General features: G+C 40.9%; 1 protein-coding gene across 8 annotated transcripts in view; it reads left to right on the top strand.

Annotated features, from left to right (window-relative positions):
• The first annotated feature begins 785 nt into the window (after positions 1-785).
• The window catches only part of LOC149319441 (MAP7 domain-containing protein 2-like), a 94,814-nt gene continuing 79,343 nt past the window's right edge, over positions 786-16,256 (top strand). For 2 of the 8 annotated variants that reach the window (XM_089511722.1, XM_089511721.1), the window contains exon 1: positions 789-1,053. In XM_089511722.1, coding sequence (XP_089367848.1) covers positions 1,017-1,053 — 37 coding nt within the window. In that variant the 5' untranslated portion in view covers positions 789-1,016. Of the gene's footprint in view, positions 1,054-16,256 lie in introns of all 8 variants that reach the window. The other 6 variants (XM_089511725.1, XM_089511724.1, XM_089511719.1 and 3 more) reach the window with 5 other exon arrangements.

The following is a 16,256-nucleotide window of genomic DNA, read 5'->3' as shown; positions in this document are numbered from 1 at the left end:
GATTTGTAGTTTTGTGAGACGTGTAGCCTCCTCTGTTAGGGAGCTCTAGTGCCACAATGAACTAAAAATCTCAGGATCCCACTGAGCCATGGCAACAGACCATCCACACTGCAGAAATAATCCAATTTGGCACTACTTTAACTGCCCTCGCTTGGTGCTAGGGACTCCTGGGATTTGTAGTTTGTTGTAGCACCAAAGTTCTCTGACAAGGCTAAAGGTCTCACTAAATCCCAGAATTCCATAGCATTGAGCCAGGGCAGCTGAAGTGGTTTCAACAGGGACCATTTTTGCAGTGCGGCTGCAAACCAAAGATTATTTCTACAGTGTGGATGCAGCGAAAGTGGTTTCGAACTGGGCTATTTCTACAGTGCGGATGCAGGCTAAGGACCAAAATACACTGCAGAAAATAATCCAGTTAGAGACCATTTTACCTGCCCTGGCTCAGTGCTAAGGAATTCTGGGTAGTTCTGTGAGTTCTGGTGTCACAGCAAACTCCAACTCCCAGAATTCCATAGCCTTGAGCCAGAAAAGAGTTAAAGCGGGGCCAAACCGGGTTATGTCTCCAGCGTGGATGCAGCCCCAGACAGAGGCAGGAGGAGGAAAGCCAGGCGCAGGTTGCCAGAAGTTCTCCAACCAGAGTGTAGCAAGGAGGAGAGTCAGGAGGGAGGGAAGGCAGGGCCACCTGCGCCTCAGAGGCTGCCTCCCTCCCTCCCTCCCCACCAGCCCCAGCCTCTCCCTATATCTGCCCCTAGCCAGGCAGCAGCAGCAGCCCCAGAGCCCCTCAGCCCAGCCCGGGCGTCAGGTGCCAGGGGGGAAAGGGCAGGCTGCCAGTGCCTTGGCAGAGACAGCAGCAGCACCTTGACTGTTCTCATTATTAGCAGCAGCAGATTGGGAGGAGGAGGAGGAGGAGGAGGAGGACCTGCAGCCTTCCTGGTGCTTTCCCTGCCTGGGCGCCCAGGGAGCAAAGTAAGCTGCATTGAGAGCTCTGGAGGAGGAAGAGGAGGAAGAAGGAGAAGATGGCGGAGGCAACGCGGACCTCTCCCCGAGCCTCAGGTAAGGCGGCCAGGGGAGGGGAGGGGAGGGGAGGGGGAGTGGTCCCCCCTTTGCAGGAGCCTTCCTCCCTGCCAGCCTCCAGCCCAGGAGGGGTGCCAGCGTGGCCCTGCCTTTGGAGCAGGCTTTGCATTTACAATGGCTTTTTATTGTATGGATTTTGCCCGGAGAAGACACTGCAGGGATCTCGCCTGCTGCTTCTTAGCCATGCTCGGAATGGATAGAAAAAGGAAGGTCTGATATTTTTGTTGTTCTTGTTCCTGGGAGGAGGAAGGTTCTCCATTTGTCCTCCTCTCATGTTGGTCACCCTGGGAGGGCAAAGAGCCCAGGGCAGGGCAGGGCAGGGGAAGGGGCCTCTTTCCTCTCCTTCCCCACATTTCCCTCTCATGAGGGGCCAAAGCCTAAGGGCCCTGAAGGGTGGCCTGGTGTATTCTCTTTTGGAGCAAAGGCCCTTCCTTCCCTCTTGCTGGCTATGGGGATGTGTCTCTGGCTGGCTGGGTGGGTGCCTTTGCCAGGGTGCTGGGTGCTCCTCTGCTGAAGGAGGGAGATTTGTTGGCAAGGGCTGGGTGGGTGTGTGCCCTGGCACTTGGCAAGGCGGGCGTGTGGCACATCCAAACGCAGAAGGCGCCAGAACAAAGTGTGGGCATTGAAAGGTGTGTGCCTTGTATTATGAGGATGGCGTAAGGCCTCCCTCAGAGGCTCTGCTGCTAAGAGGCCGGAAAGACGGGGGATTTTTAGTTTGATTTGTTTTACTACCGTATACAATCATGTATAAGTCTAGACATTTTAGTCAAAGAACTGACCCCAGAAACCTGGATGGACTTATCCGAGGGTCAGTGTAAGTGCCCTACTCTGACTCTGACCCAAAAAAGGGAACCAGCCTCTGATGAAAGGCAAGAGCTTAATCTGTTCTGGAAGCACTGATTCCCCTCTATTCTCTCATCCATCCAGCCTTTAGTGGGATGTTTGCTGGAATTTTGTAAGTTGTTTGACATCGTTTCCTTTTGCTTCATTCTTGACATCCTTTGTTACATGCCCCTAAGTTTTACCCTCGACTTATCCATGGGTCGTATCAAAAGCCATAATTTTGACCCCAAAATCTGTCATCAACTTATAAATGAGGTTGACTCAGAGTCAAGCATGTACAGTATATTATATTATATTTATTTTATATTATATATTATATTATATTATTTATTGTTGCTTCTTGTCCTGGGTTTCTTTGTAGGAGAGCTTTATTGCCAGCCTTTAGGGAATAAGACCCGAAACATTGATGTTGTGTTTGTGTGGGGGAAGATAGGCAAAAAGAGCAGTACAGTTGGTGGGTCTTTCTCATCTGGACAGTAGTCTAAACCTTTGCTGACTTCCCGTAAAAATATATATTTAAAAATCAGCAGCACACCTTTGCTGACGTCCGCTGTCAGAGAAGCACATGGTAGGCAGTAAATGCCAGGGAGGGATTGCTTTCCTTGGAGTTGGTTTGGTTGTGTGTTTTGTTTTTTGAAATCCATTTCACTACCACAAAGGGGGGGGGAGGCTTTTTAATGCTTTAATGGGTTGCTCTTTGCTGTCGTTGTCAACCAGGTTTGCTTTGACATTCCCTGGTGTAGGGAGTGTAAAACTGTAATGTTTTCTGCCAGGCTAAAGTGGCACAGTGAAATATGTAGGAGGAGCAGTTAATGTTTTAATTTTAGAGTAAGGGTTTTCGGGTGATGTCTTTACACGTCTTTTTCTGTATCTTGAAACCTGTTGGATTGGTGTTGCATGGCAGATCCCATGTACACAAGATAATTACACAATTGCAGACTTGGTTGCCAGATATTTGAAGGAGTGTTGTCAACAAAGGTACAGCCTAATTTCCCCCAGCGCTTGGCTTGCATAGGCAGTGAAACAAAAATCTAGGACAGGTATTGCTTCTTACCACATCCAAGGTTAAGCATACATACTCTAGTTCAATGTAGTTAAAGTTGTCCTCCACTGTGGTGATTTTCCAGGGGAAAAAGAAATACTTGTTGCCAATGAACACAAATATGGTGCCAACTGGGGGAAAACTCTGCCAGTCCCCACATCCAGTAAGAAGCATTGTTTTTTTAGCTGTAAAAGCTAGTAATAAGTCTGTTCTGTCTTGTAATGGGTAGGTTGGGGAAGATGTTAAAAAGTTGCCTTGAATTCTTTCATGGGATGTGTAGAAGAAGATGGGCTTAATGCAAACCTCAAAAAAAAAAAAAAAAAGAGCAATGTTATATTATTTTTGGTGATACTTGTTGTTGTAATGCAACTTTTGTAGGTAGTGTTCTATTTTGATTCATTCTGGATGGCTAATACAAACTGTAGAACAGAAATTACGCACACTCTTGCTTCCAGTTCTTTGCATACACTTAATAACAGAATCAAAATGCTGGGAAGAACCTCGAGACCTTTAGTTCATCCCTCTGCTATACAGGAATACACAGTTGAACATGCCTCAGAGATGGCTATCCATATTCTGTTTATAGACCTCCAGTGAAGGAATCCACCACCGCCAAGGCAATCCTTTCGACAGCTCTTGCAATCAAGAAAAACTGCCCAAAGTTTAGATGAAATCACTCTTCTTGTAAACATAATCCATTGGTTCAAGACCTACTCGCTGGAGCAGCAGAAAACAAGCTTGCTCCATCCTGTACACTAATTCAGATATTTAAATATGTCATCTCTCCATCCTCACTTCTCCAAGCTTCCTAAGCTATTTCCCATAAAGCTTAGTTTCCGGACCTTTGATCATCTTGGTCACTCTTCTCTGTGAACACGTTCTAGCTTGTCAGAATCCTTTGTGAAAAGTGGTTCTCAGACCTGTACAAAGTATTCAAGGTGAGGTAATTCAGAGTGCTTGAAATATTGAAGGATCAATCTTATACTATAATAAGCTAGTTCGTCAAAGGTAACAACAACTTTATGTCCTGTACTAATTTTCCAGATTACATTGCATTACCCGTTAGAAGCATAGAATGGTCATAGTTAAAAAGGCTCACTTGTAATGTTAATGGTTGCTGTGCAATAATAAACCATCATTTTGTTCTAGCGTTACCACTTTTCCATTTATGCAGCTGGAATAAGGAATAAACCAGCACCCAGTTTGCCTGATTCCTTATTTATTGTTAAGTGTGGACGTTAGGCATACTATTTCAACTACAAGTTATTATTCTCTAAAATAGTGTTAAGAAACCCTGTACAGTAACCTAAAGCAAAGGACATGCCCATTTACTCTTTGTTGGTGCAAGCTAACAATAAAGCACATGATGCCTAAAATGGTACGAGAAAATTGAATTTGCCTTGATAGGAAAACAGTATTTTTATATCTTGTGATAAAGTACGTCTGGTTTTTCAGTATTTAATAAAAGTATTTTCCAGAACTATTTCAAGATACTGTTCTCCTTTAGTTGTTGCGGCTTCCTTGTGTTTGGTGCTGCTACATGGCCCCCTGCACTTTCTTTTGCAAGTTTATGATGAACTTTGGAATATGACAGGTATATTCAGTGATCGGGCTGAAAGAGGGAACGCAATTGGCCCAACTCCACACAGTGACCATCATGGCTCAGTAGAGAACTAAACCTGTATTTCCCAAATCCCAGTCTAACATTCAAATTGCTGCACTACAGTCTGCCCTGAGTGAGACCAACAAAAAAGACATGAAGGCAGCTGCCTTTTTCCTGTTATTTCCCAACAACTGACATTCTAAGGAAGGCACATTACCTTGAACCTGGACTATTAGTGACAGCTTTGTCTTTAATCAGCATTACCCGCTTTGATAACATTTTTGGATCTGTTAAATACTTTTGGTCTGTAACATTACAATGCCTAAACAGGGCAGTCCTGTGCCTATCTACTTGGATACAAACTCTCTCTGTCTGGTGTGGCTTATTACCAGATATCTGTGCATAGGGGTAAAACCTTAGTATGTGCAAATATATTAGGATTTACAGACAAGAATCACATACTGACTGCTCATAATGCGGGATCATTGTATTTGGAAGATGAACTATGTTTCAATTATGTTTCAAATACACGATTTCAGTATTGAAATTCTATGTTTAGTAGAAACCTATTAACAGCTAGTGATATTTTATTTCCAAAACCTCATTTGGGCAGTTGGGGACAATATTATTTTGCAGGTTTCAACTCCATAGGCTAGACAACAGCTATTGAAAACCATTCACATGAAACAATCTCCAAGAAATCAAAGGACTCTACTGTAGAAAAAAGTATCTTAAATGTAAACTAAAAATGTAGTTAGAAATACTAGGGTGAATGACAGAATAAAGTACATTGCTTATTCCTGAATTTTAAAGTTAAAGCTTAGTGTAATAACAAAAATTCATTACCGTATATACTTGTGTACAAGTCAACTCATGTATAAGTTGAGGGCAGGTTTTGGGGCCAAAATGCTAGATTTTGATATGACCCATGAATAAGTCGAGGGTAAAACCTAGGAGCATGCAGCAAAGGATGTAAAGGGGAAAACAAAAGGAAAATACCACTCCCTCTCTGGACCTAACTTCACTTCCCTGGTGCTGGAGGAGAAGGGTTTAATATTGGATCAAAAAGGGAAGGAAGTGGAGTTAAATGGGGTATCTGGTGGGGAGAGAGGGTTTTAATATCAGATTGGGAAGGGAGGGGAGGTGAGCTAAGTGGGGTATTTGTGGGGAGAGAGATCCAGAGAGAGAGGGAGATGATAGGGAAAGAAGGTTTTAACTGGATTGAGAAGGGAAGGGAAATGGGGTGTTTGGTGAGCAGGAGAGATCTGGAGGAGGCAGGTGGGGAAAAAAGCTTTTAACATTGGATTGAGAAGGTTAATTACCTCTTTCACATACGCTCCGTGCTTCAGGAGCTCTTTCAGAACTTTTTGTAGTGGCAGTGAGAGTGGGGCATTGGGGACAGAGCTCTTTCAGGACTTTTCTAAGCAATATTACTGTAATGATCCATATAGAAGTCAACCCAGGATTTTAGGGTCAATTTTGGGGATTTTTTTTTTTTACTTATAGTCAAGTATATATGGTAAGCTAAAAGTATTTTATGCCAATGAAATTGTAATTTATGAAGCTGATCAGTGCTTATAAATAGTCTTCACTGGTTTATTTAACAGAACAAGAGTCTGGCTACTTGAACACATTAGAAAGAATACTGGATTTTCTTGTTAGAGAAGAGAGAGAAATTATTTGTGTGTTCATGTTCTTGCTCAGCTCGCTGACCTTGTCAGTAATAGCTCATTTGAATTCACTAGCATTGCCTGTGTGGAGTTGGAATTTCTCTCTAAGGTGGCTTTGTCGGTGAAACTGAATGATATAGGTCTAAATTTAACTTTGACATACAATATGAGCCTATTAATGTGGAAAACAGAGGTTGCAGATTATTTGTCCTTCCACCAAGTGCCAAGGATTGTACTAAATACTTGTATTTCTAGAATATCCTTTTCTAGTACATAAAACATTATTAGAAGAGATATTTGACTTCTCTAGAATATTTATTTTACTGGAGTATTTGTGAACCTTGATGAAATTATACAATCACTGTGGATCACTTCTAAAATTGGACATTAGAGAAGTGAGTTCAGAGGAAGATACAGCTCAATAAACTCAATATTTTACCAATTATTAATAATTGCAAATGCGCCTGGAACTTTGTAGAACATGGTGGTGTGGTTCTTTACAGAGAGATTGAGGTCCCCTGAATATAAAATATAAAGATGGAGTAAAGTCAAGAACTGACACATTAGTAATGGGATAATAAGGATTAGTGCAGAGTCAGATTGTGCATTATTTTCAATAAAATAAAATAAATCAGAATGTTAGTCACAACATTCCTCCCTGTTTGTTTTTTTTAAAAAAGCAACACAACTCAAAACCTTGGCTGAAATCCTAAAAAACTACATGTTCACCTGAGGGTTTGGGTGTGTCCTATGGGATTTTGAATTTTCTTTTTGACTGACAGACGCATAGTGCATAATAAAGTTTCCTCTATTTTCCAAAGGGATTTGAAATAGAGCATTGCAGGAAGGAATGTTGTTTTGAGGACCACAAGCCCAAACCTCCTTTGAGAACAAAGACCAAGTTTTATAGCTAAGCCATGCTTATATGTTTGCTGGAATTTTGTATGTATCTGTTTTGAAATATTAAATTAGTGTTCACCATTTAAGTCTATGTGGAGGGATCAAACCATAAAGTTTTTACTAAAGTTGTAATTCTACGTGTGCAATTACTGGGGAACATTTTATTTTATTTATTAAGCTTATTATATATTTTTATATATTAAGCTTTTCAGGCGTTTTGGCATTTTGATTTTATTAACCAACTGACTAAGTGACAACTTGGCCCTCAAACTCCAGTGTTAACTCAGTTTGGCCCTGGAACTTAGTTGCATTGCCAAAACAGATACACAATAGTATTTTACTAATAATGCTATTAGCAGAATTACTTTTCTTTTCTGTCAAGTTCAGGCTGACTAACTCAAGTCATTTCTGAGTTATGGCAACCCTAAGGCAAATTTCTCACAGGGTTTTCCAGCTCCAGGCTGTCTTGGATGAAGCCAATTATCTGAACCTATTTCAAACTGGCTTTAGAGTGGGATACGGAGTTGAGACGGCCTTGCTTGCCTTGGTCGATGATCTCCATCTGGGCATCGACAGGCGAAGTGTGACCCAGTTGGTGCTCATGGACATATCAGCGGCATTCAATATCATAGACCATGGTATCCTTCTGGAATGCCTGAGGGAGTTAGGCATTAGGGGCACTGTGCTCCAGTGGTTCCGTTCCTACCTCTCGTGCAGATTCCAGATGGTGAGGCTGGGGGATAGCTGCTCCTCTAAGAGAGAGCTGACATCTGGCGTCCCTCAGGGTGCCATTTTATCCCCTATGCTATTTAACATTTACATGAAGCCGCCGGGAGAGATCATCCAGAGACATGGGGCACGGTGTTATCAGTACGCTGATGACACCCAGATTTATTTCTCTATGTCTGCTACTGCTGCAGTGACTAGGGATGGCATCTCTCCTCTGGACACCTGTCTGGGGTCAGTAATGGGCTGGATGAGGGAAAACAAACAGAGAAAATGGAGGCACTAGCAATAGGTTCCCTAGGTCCTGGGAAGGAAATTAGTCAACCTGTCTTGGACTGGGTCATACTTTCCCTAAAGGACCAAGTTTGCAGTTTGAGAGTACTCCTGGACTTATCGCTACAGTTGTCATCTCAAGTAGATGCGACAGCCAGGAGTGCTTGGTACCAACTTTGGTTGATACACCAACTGCATCCCTACCTGGACCGAAAGGACCTTGAAACAGTGGTACTTGCACTGGTAATCTCTCGCCTTGATTTCTGTAATGCGCTCTACATGGGGCCACCCTTGTACCAAGTTCAGAAGCTTCAATTAGTACAAAATGTGGCAATCAGATTGGTCACTGGTTCTTCAAAATTTGATCACATAACACCTATTTTGAAAGATCTTAATGGGTACCTGTTAGCTTCTGGGCGCAATACAAGATGTTGGTTATCACCTATAAAGCCCTATATGGCTTGGGCCCAAATTACTTAAAGGAACGCCTCTCCCTGTATAATCCACCCCGCACTCTCAGAACCTCTGGGAAAAATCTGCTGGAATTTTTCAAACTGGTCTCAACTTATCAAAGAACCTTTACCTCAGTGGCTCCTAAACTATGTAACAACCTCCCAGAAGAGGTCTGTCTTATTACCTCCTTGGAGGGTTTCAAGAGGGCAGTTCAGATGGATCTCTTCCGGCAAGCCTATCCACCCAATCTTCTGTAACAACATCATTCACTCTGCTATCCAGGATCAGAACATTTTATCTTATAAAAGTTGAATGCACTGTTTTTAACTGTTTTAATGTTTGAACTTATGTATTTTATTCTTGTATTTTATTGTTACTGTTGGGTTGTAATCCCGCCTCGATCCACCTGGGAGAGGCAGGAAAATACAAATAAATTTATTATTATTATTATTATTATTATTATTATTATTTTCTTAACAAGATTTGTCCAGGGGTGTGCATCTTCCACTGAGAGTGTATGACTTGCCCAAAGTCACTCAGTGGGTTTCCATGGCTGAGTGGAGATTTTAACCTGGTCTCTAGAGTCCAAGTCCAGTGTTTCAACCACTATACCACACTTGTTCTCTAACTATACTAAAATATTAAAATCTTGATTAAAACATAATATAAAATCCAGTTGATAAAAAACACAACAGTAAAAGTTAGTCATCCCTCAAACAGTTAAACCCCCTTCCAAGATTCAATGTCAAAGGCTTGCGAAGAGGAAACCAATGTAACCTTGCTTTGGGCGAATTCCAGAATCTGGGCACAGCCACCAAGAAATGTCTCATTAAGTCCTGTTCAACTCGGCTTGACATATATTTGATTAAACATAGTTTAGATTGTGCTCTACAAAATTTTGCGGCAATGTGTCTTCCCTGTCATTTGTCCAGATGACTTCCTTCTGGGCCAGTAAGGATGTTGAGGGAGAGGGGGCTATGGCAAGTTACCTGTGGTGCCAGCCTTGGTCACAGACATGTGATGGGGAGCATAAGCTACTCTATTCTTATTGGGCTTAAATATTTGTTGCTGCATCATCATCATCATTATCATTTCTCACCCATCTCTCCTTAAAAAACAAAGCATTACAGGAAGGTTTTTTTTTTCAATATGAAAGCATAATTTGGAAAAAGCTTTGCAACAAACATAGTTGGCACCTTTTCCCAAAATACCTTATTCCAGATAGCTGTAATAATTTCCATCTGGAATAGGGTGTGTTCTGATTGCTACTCTTGTGCTTTGGCTCTTTCAACATTTCTACCCTTCTTGAAGATGTAAGTCATTGGCATCACTAGGGAGTGTGGGGAGTATGACCCACACCAGGTGACACCCCAGAAGAGGGGTGACACCCAGTGCCCCCCCCCCCGCTGTACCCTCCCGGTTTTCCTGTGGCAGCGGAGGCTTCGTCATGAGGGGTCCACCACCACAGCAGCAAAGGAGAGGGCCAAGTGTGCCCTTTTGGCAGCCACCCCTGGCACGGGTGACATCAGCATTTGTGTAAGTCAGGGGTGGTTGACCTTATCTTCTGTAAAGGACCAAATTCACTTGAAGGGTAAGATATTCAGGGCCACCTACCAATATTATGCAGGCTTTGCATAATACTTTTTCTTCTGCCTCATTATTCCTAGGACCTCTTCCCCTTTTTCAGATATCCCTCCTCTCACTCTTTCTTTTTCTCTTCCTCTCCATGCAGCAGTTTGCTTTTAGCGGGACAGAATGAGCTGCTAGTGATGTGAAGTGATCCCTTTCAGAGAGCTTTCGAAATTAGGCTGAGTGTGATTCATAAAGTGCATGCAGCTGCAAAGCTTGGGGTTTTTTTTGTTCCAACAAGTTTCTCATGCCCCCAAATTTGATGATTCCCCCCAAATGTACATCCCAAATTTACTGGAATTTTTATTGCCTATTTCCCTATCTATTTGGGGGGATTCTAGAACACTTCACTTTTTTTAATGCTCACTTTAGTCTGTACAGGTTTTTGGAGGAAGGAGGTGTTGAGGTGTGTGGTGCCGCCTTCCATGTTCTTCTTGGGAGCCAATCTGGTTCCCCAATCTCTGGTAGTTTCCCACTTATTATTATTATTATTATTATTATTAAACATGGACTCTGTCAGCATCAGAAAATAAAACACGCATGGACAGGTAACCTAATACTGAGAATGGGTAACAGTTGAAATAGGGGGTTGAAATGTACCTTTCTGTACACCTTTCCCCTGAAGTTGCCACCTCATGCATGGTCTTTTCTCCTAGCCAGGGTTCAAGACTGAAATAGGCCCAACTGTGTAGGATGTAATGGGAGAATGTAGTTTTAAGAATAAACTATTCTCCGCATAGAATAGTAAAAGGTTACGAAGAGTTCCATGGATTTTTCATGTGATACTCACTTTCTTTATTTTATTTCTGTTAGCAAGTAAAGTTTTAGGAGTTGTGTATATGCAGGTTGTACACTATGGTGTCATAGGGAACATGTTTTTTTCCATTTTTTTGTGAAGGGCATAATAACCTTTAGGTTAATTTATTTCTGATATCTTCAGTGGGTTAATTTTTAAGGGCTCATGAATTTAGTTGGAGATTATAAAATATTCTTTTAAAAATAATGAGGAAGGTCTAGTACAGTGGTTCTCAACCTTCCTAATGCTGTGACCCTTTAATACAGTTCCTCATGTTGTGGTGACCCCCAACCATACAATTATTTTCATTGCTACATGCAAATATGTGTTTTCCAATGGTTTCAGGTGGCCCCTGTGAAAGGGTCATTCGACCCCCAAAGGGGTCCCGACCCACAGGTTGGGAACCACTGGTCTAGTAGTACAATTAAACCAGTTACTTCACATTATGTGCTGTACCATGCATAAAAAATTCATACCGGGGCTTTGTCATCCTTCACTTTCTGAAATTACACGCATGTTGTGATGGTCTCTTTGTATAAGTATTGAGTTTTGTGGTTACTGTGAGGGTGTAGCATAGAGTTTGGATTGGATATGGTCTCTGTTGGGATCATGTATCTAAAACCTGTAAACATTTTAAATGTTAAGTATATTTTTTCCTTACTTATTTTTGTTGGCAAGGTATACAGTGTGACTCCTGCATATGTAAGTGACTCACTAGAATTTCAGTTGTTAGAGCCACCAGTTTGGTGCATGTTTTGAAAACTGAAGTCTGAATGTCAACAAAATAATTGGGTCTGTGTGTGAAGAAAAAAGCCAAATGTCTCTGTAAGAAATACCAGCCTACCAATTACTTCTGTGTATGTGGCCATTAAACCCCAAAAAAGAAGAAAAGAGAAAGAAGCCTGGGAGAGAAAATAGTAAACAGCGAAGAAACTGGAAAGGTTTACTGCATGTGTGTGTGTGTGTGACTTCAAATTGCCTGTTGACTAATAGTGAATAGTGAATTTAATTGGGTTTTCTTAGGCAAATAAAACTCAGGGGTGGTTTTGCCAGTTCTGGAATATAGCCTATAGCACCTGGTATCCATTAGCAGTCTCTCATCCAAGAACTAACCACAGCTGACCTTACTTAGCTTTCAGGATCAAAATATCTGGTGCTTTTAGGGTATTTCAGCCCCATCTTTGTTGTTGTTGTTGTGAGCCTTCAAGTTGTTTCCAATTGAAGGCAACCCTAAGGCCTAAGGGTTTTCTTGTCAAATTTCTTCAGAGTGGGTTTGCCATTGCTATGCTGAGAGTATGTGACTTGCCCAGGGTCAGCCAGTGAGTCCCATGGTTGAGCTGGGATTCAAACCATGTTTTCTAGAGTCATAGTCCAATGCTCAAACCACTACACCACAATGGCTCCTTTCTTACAATGTAAGACTACATATCTGCCTCACAGCGATGTTTAATAAGTTGTTTATATGATGTTTGATGATTTACAGGCACTGTAAAATTAATGATAAGTTATAAATCTAAACAAGAAGTCTCTGTTTCTCCATATGTATGGGAGATATGCTTGCCCATTTTAACAAAAGTGGCCTAAAAGAATAATAAGATGCCTAGCCTAAAAGAATATGAGATATCTGCTCATTCTCCTGTGTTAAAAATCCCAAAGTCCAATACTTAAGAGGAGTGTTGATTCTAAATCTGCCTGTTTAGATTATACCATTGATCACAAGTTGGGAGCCTAGATAACCAGAGGGTGATGAAAAGGAGCTCCAAACAGGTACAGGTTAGCTGACAAATGGCAAAGAACTCTCAGTCCCTCAGTCTAAATAACAATAACAATAATAAATTTTATTTTTATCCCACCCCTCTGCGCAACACAACCGAGATGGCTTACAACATTAAAATATACATTACAGTAAAAATATATTCCATATCCCACAACCCCTCCCCCCAAAAATACAATTACACAGTTAATAGTTTAAAATGTCACTTACATAATAGCACACAAACAATATGTGCAGCACAGTCAGGGTAAAGATAAGACAAGATCTGAAGCTGGTTAAAGAATAAGAAACCAATATTAGGAACAAATAAGGAGTTCTAAAAATGGAGGAAGAGTACAAAGTGAAATACCACAAGGATCTGTATTGAGAAAAGTTTGGTTTTTTTAATTGCCTTAAGTGCTCTGGACTTCATGATGAAGAGCAAGGTGAAAAAGTTTTGTGGCTTTCACCAGTTTGCAAAAAAGGTGAAAATAAAAGTAAACTGCAAAGATATCAGTGAGCTCCAAGCAAGGATAAAAGGCAACAAAATTGCAAATATAATTAAGCATAATTAAAAGTAAAGTAATGCACACTGTGATTGCAGTGGTCTAGTGGTTACGATGCCAATTCTGACAATCTTAAGGTCAGAAGGTTGGCAGTTCGAAGCTCAGGTGATACATAATGGGATGAGTTTCCATCACTAGTCCCAGCTTCTGTCAACCTAGCAGTTCAAAAGCATGAAAATGCAAATAGATAAATAGGTACCACTTCGCTGAGAAAGTAACAGCATTCTGTGTAGTCATGCTGACCACATGATCACAGAGTCGTCTTCGGAAAATGCTGGCTATTCAGCTTAGTAACGGAGATGAGTACCAACCTCTATAGTCGGTAACGACTAGACATTCCTGCCAAGGGAAAACCTTTATCTTTACCTAATGCACATTGGTATAAAAAATGCACATTAATACCAGGAAACTATAAAGCCCTATAACTATAAAGCCCTATATGGCTTGGGCCCGAATTACTTGAGGGAATGCCTCTCCCTACACAATCCGCCTCGCACTCTCAGAACATCAGGGAAGTACATACTTGAGTACTCCAAGGTGAGACTGGAAACAACTCACCAAAGAACGTTTTCAGCGGTAGCTCCGAAATATTGGAACAAACTTCCAGAAGAGATCCGACTTAGTCCCACGTTGGATGTGTTTAAGAAACTCCTGAAAACTCATCTCTTCCGTTTAGCATACCTTCCTGACTCTTCTTAAAGAAAACTATCCCCTCACAGGAGTTACCTTAGATGTCTGGCCTGCGATTAAGATATTTAAGATTGTTTATATGATGTTTTTAACAGTTGTTTTATTCTTTGTACTTGTGATATATTTGATATGATGTGAACCGCTTTGATCATGCTGGAAAAGCGGTAGATAAATAAAGCTATTATTATTATTATTATTATTATTATTATTATTATGTTGTGGTGTACAGTTCAGTGGAAATAGAGGCTCAGTATGCAAAAACTATACAAAGCACATTCTCAGATAGGGAAGGGGATCAATTACTGTATTTTAGAGGAAAGGTGTTATAGAATTGGTGAGAGTACAGAAAAGGATAACTAAAATGGTCAGATAACTAGAACCACAGCCTACCTGTCAGGATAGGTGATGATATTGTGGCCTTTATTTAGAAAAAAAAAAGATAAAAGGGATATGATAAAAGTTTGTAAAACTATGTGTAGTGATGGACAACACTTGAGTCTACAGTTATCCGTGGAGCTCAACAGTAGATGATTCACAAAGGGCAATAATAATACTGTACCACTATTCAGAACCTCAAGAGAAACAATAATACCACCTTTCATATCTCACCATACTGTGTCCAGTTCTGGACACTACAGTAAGATAGGTATTGGAAAGCTGGAATGTGTCCCGAAAGATGTAACAAAGGGGGCAAAGTGTCTGAGACCCAAGCCATATAAGAATGATTGAGGGAGTTGGGTGTGTTTAGCATGGAAAAGAGAAGATTGAGCAATATGATATTCATGTTCAGTAGTGATGCACTTCATGGGATTACCCTGGAATAGTGCTTTTCACACTATCTGATGTGGGAGATGAGAATTTTTTTGTTTCTGTTGTATCTGCCTCGTATATGTACCTATCGACTACAACTTTTTTTTTTTTTTTCTGGAAACTCACTACAGACTTATAGATCAGCTCTGGTCCACTGACCCACTTCTTTGAACAGCACAGAATTCAGAGTGCCTCATCAGAGAATACATTCCAGTATTCCATTGTATGTAGCCATGGCAGTTAGAGTTGTGAAGCTGAAAATGTAGATTTGCTTTTTCATTCATGGGGGAAAAATTCTTTCTCCATAGGGAATGATGTGTGGTATTTAATAGGAAAAAAGTATGAAACATGGGGCAAACTGACATTTGGCAAAGTTTTTTTAAAAAAAACTGACGGCAGGTGATTTCCAGGCTTTGTCCCAGGTTCTTTTGCTTCTCTTAATTCATAGTATTGATTTCTCATGTATGCCATTTTGCTGAAAAGCCAGATAATTCCTGATGAATGGTAATAAGTTCCTACTAGGCATCTGTCATTCTGTAACTTTCATAACAAAAGTTGCTGACTAACATAAATTAGAGCGGAAACGTTCCTGTCTCTTTCAAATCTGCCTGATTCCCAAAGTCACTGTACGTACCTGTAACAATCCTGTATTCATTTAAAAGGAAGTAGCTAGTGAAATAATCTTGGCAAATATGTTTCTGGACTAGTCTGCCAGAGAATTTGTTTCCTTTTTCCTTTTCCTTTTTTTTTCCTTTTTTTTCTTTTTTGGTAGGGAAAGTTTTTGAACAACTTTGATTATCATTTTATAGATTCTCAGCTTCACATCAATATAGTACTTTTTAATTTGTATTTAAATATATCACAGAGGGAATCTTGAAATGTCCTGTGTAAAGTCATCCACTCATCACTGCTTTAACACAGTGACCTGTTGTATGTGATATAATTCTGTATCATATGGGACTTTTATGTACCAGTATTGGCCACAGCTGGGAGCATGTATTTTTTGAAGAGGAGATGTTACATATGATGCAAATGCGCAATGCTAGAGCAGAAGCAGAGTGGAAGTTGCGCTCCCAGGTGATACCGATGATGTGGCCTGACAAGGTCTGTATCAGATTGCTATTTGCATCTAGTTGTATGGTTATTATCTGGAATATTTGAATTTATATTCCAAGCGTCAACATTTTGCACCCAAAAAGGAGGAGTGGTGGAAATACAGAGTTCAAAAACTGCATTCTACATTCTGTTATTTGCTGCTCTATAATAAATGCTCCGAGTGAAACACTATAGCCCTCCCTTGTGCAGAAAAAAAAAAGGGGGGGGGGAGGAGAGAAAGATAAAAGGGCACCATGTTTCCATGTCTACCAACTTTACCAGATAGAGGCAGAGTAGTGTAGTGGTTTGAGTGTTGGACTAGGACACTGAGGG

This window comes from Sceloporus occidentalis, unplaced genomic scaffold (genome assembly GCF_023333645.1).
Source record: "Sceloporus occidentalis isolate IW3139 unplaced genomic scaffold, rSceOcc1.0.p SCAF_2, whole genome shotgun sequence".
NCBI lineage: Eukaryota > Metazoa > Chordata > Lepidosauria > Squamata > Phrynosomatidae > Sceloporus > Sceloporus occidentalis.
The sequence above is the reverse complement of the archived record's forward strand: the minus strand, read 5'-3'. Positions and strand labels throughout refer to the sequence as shown.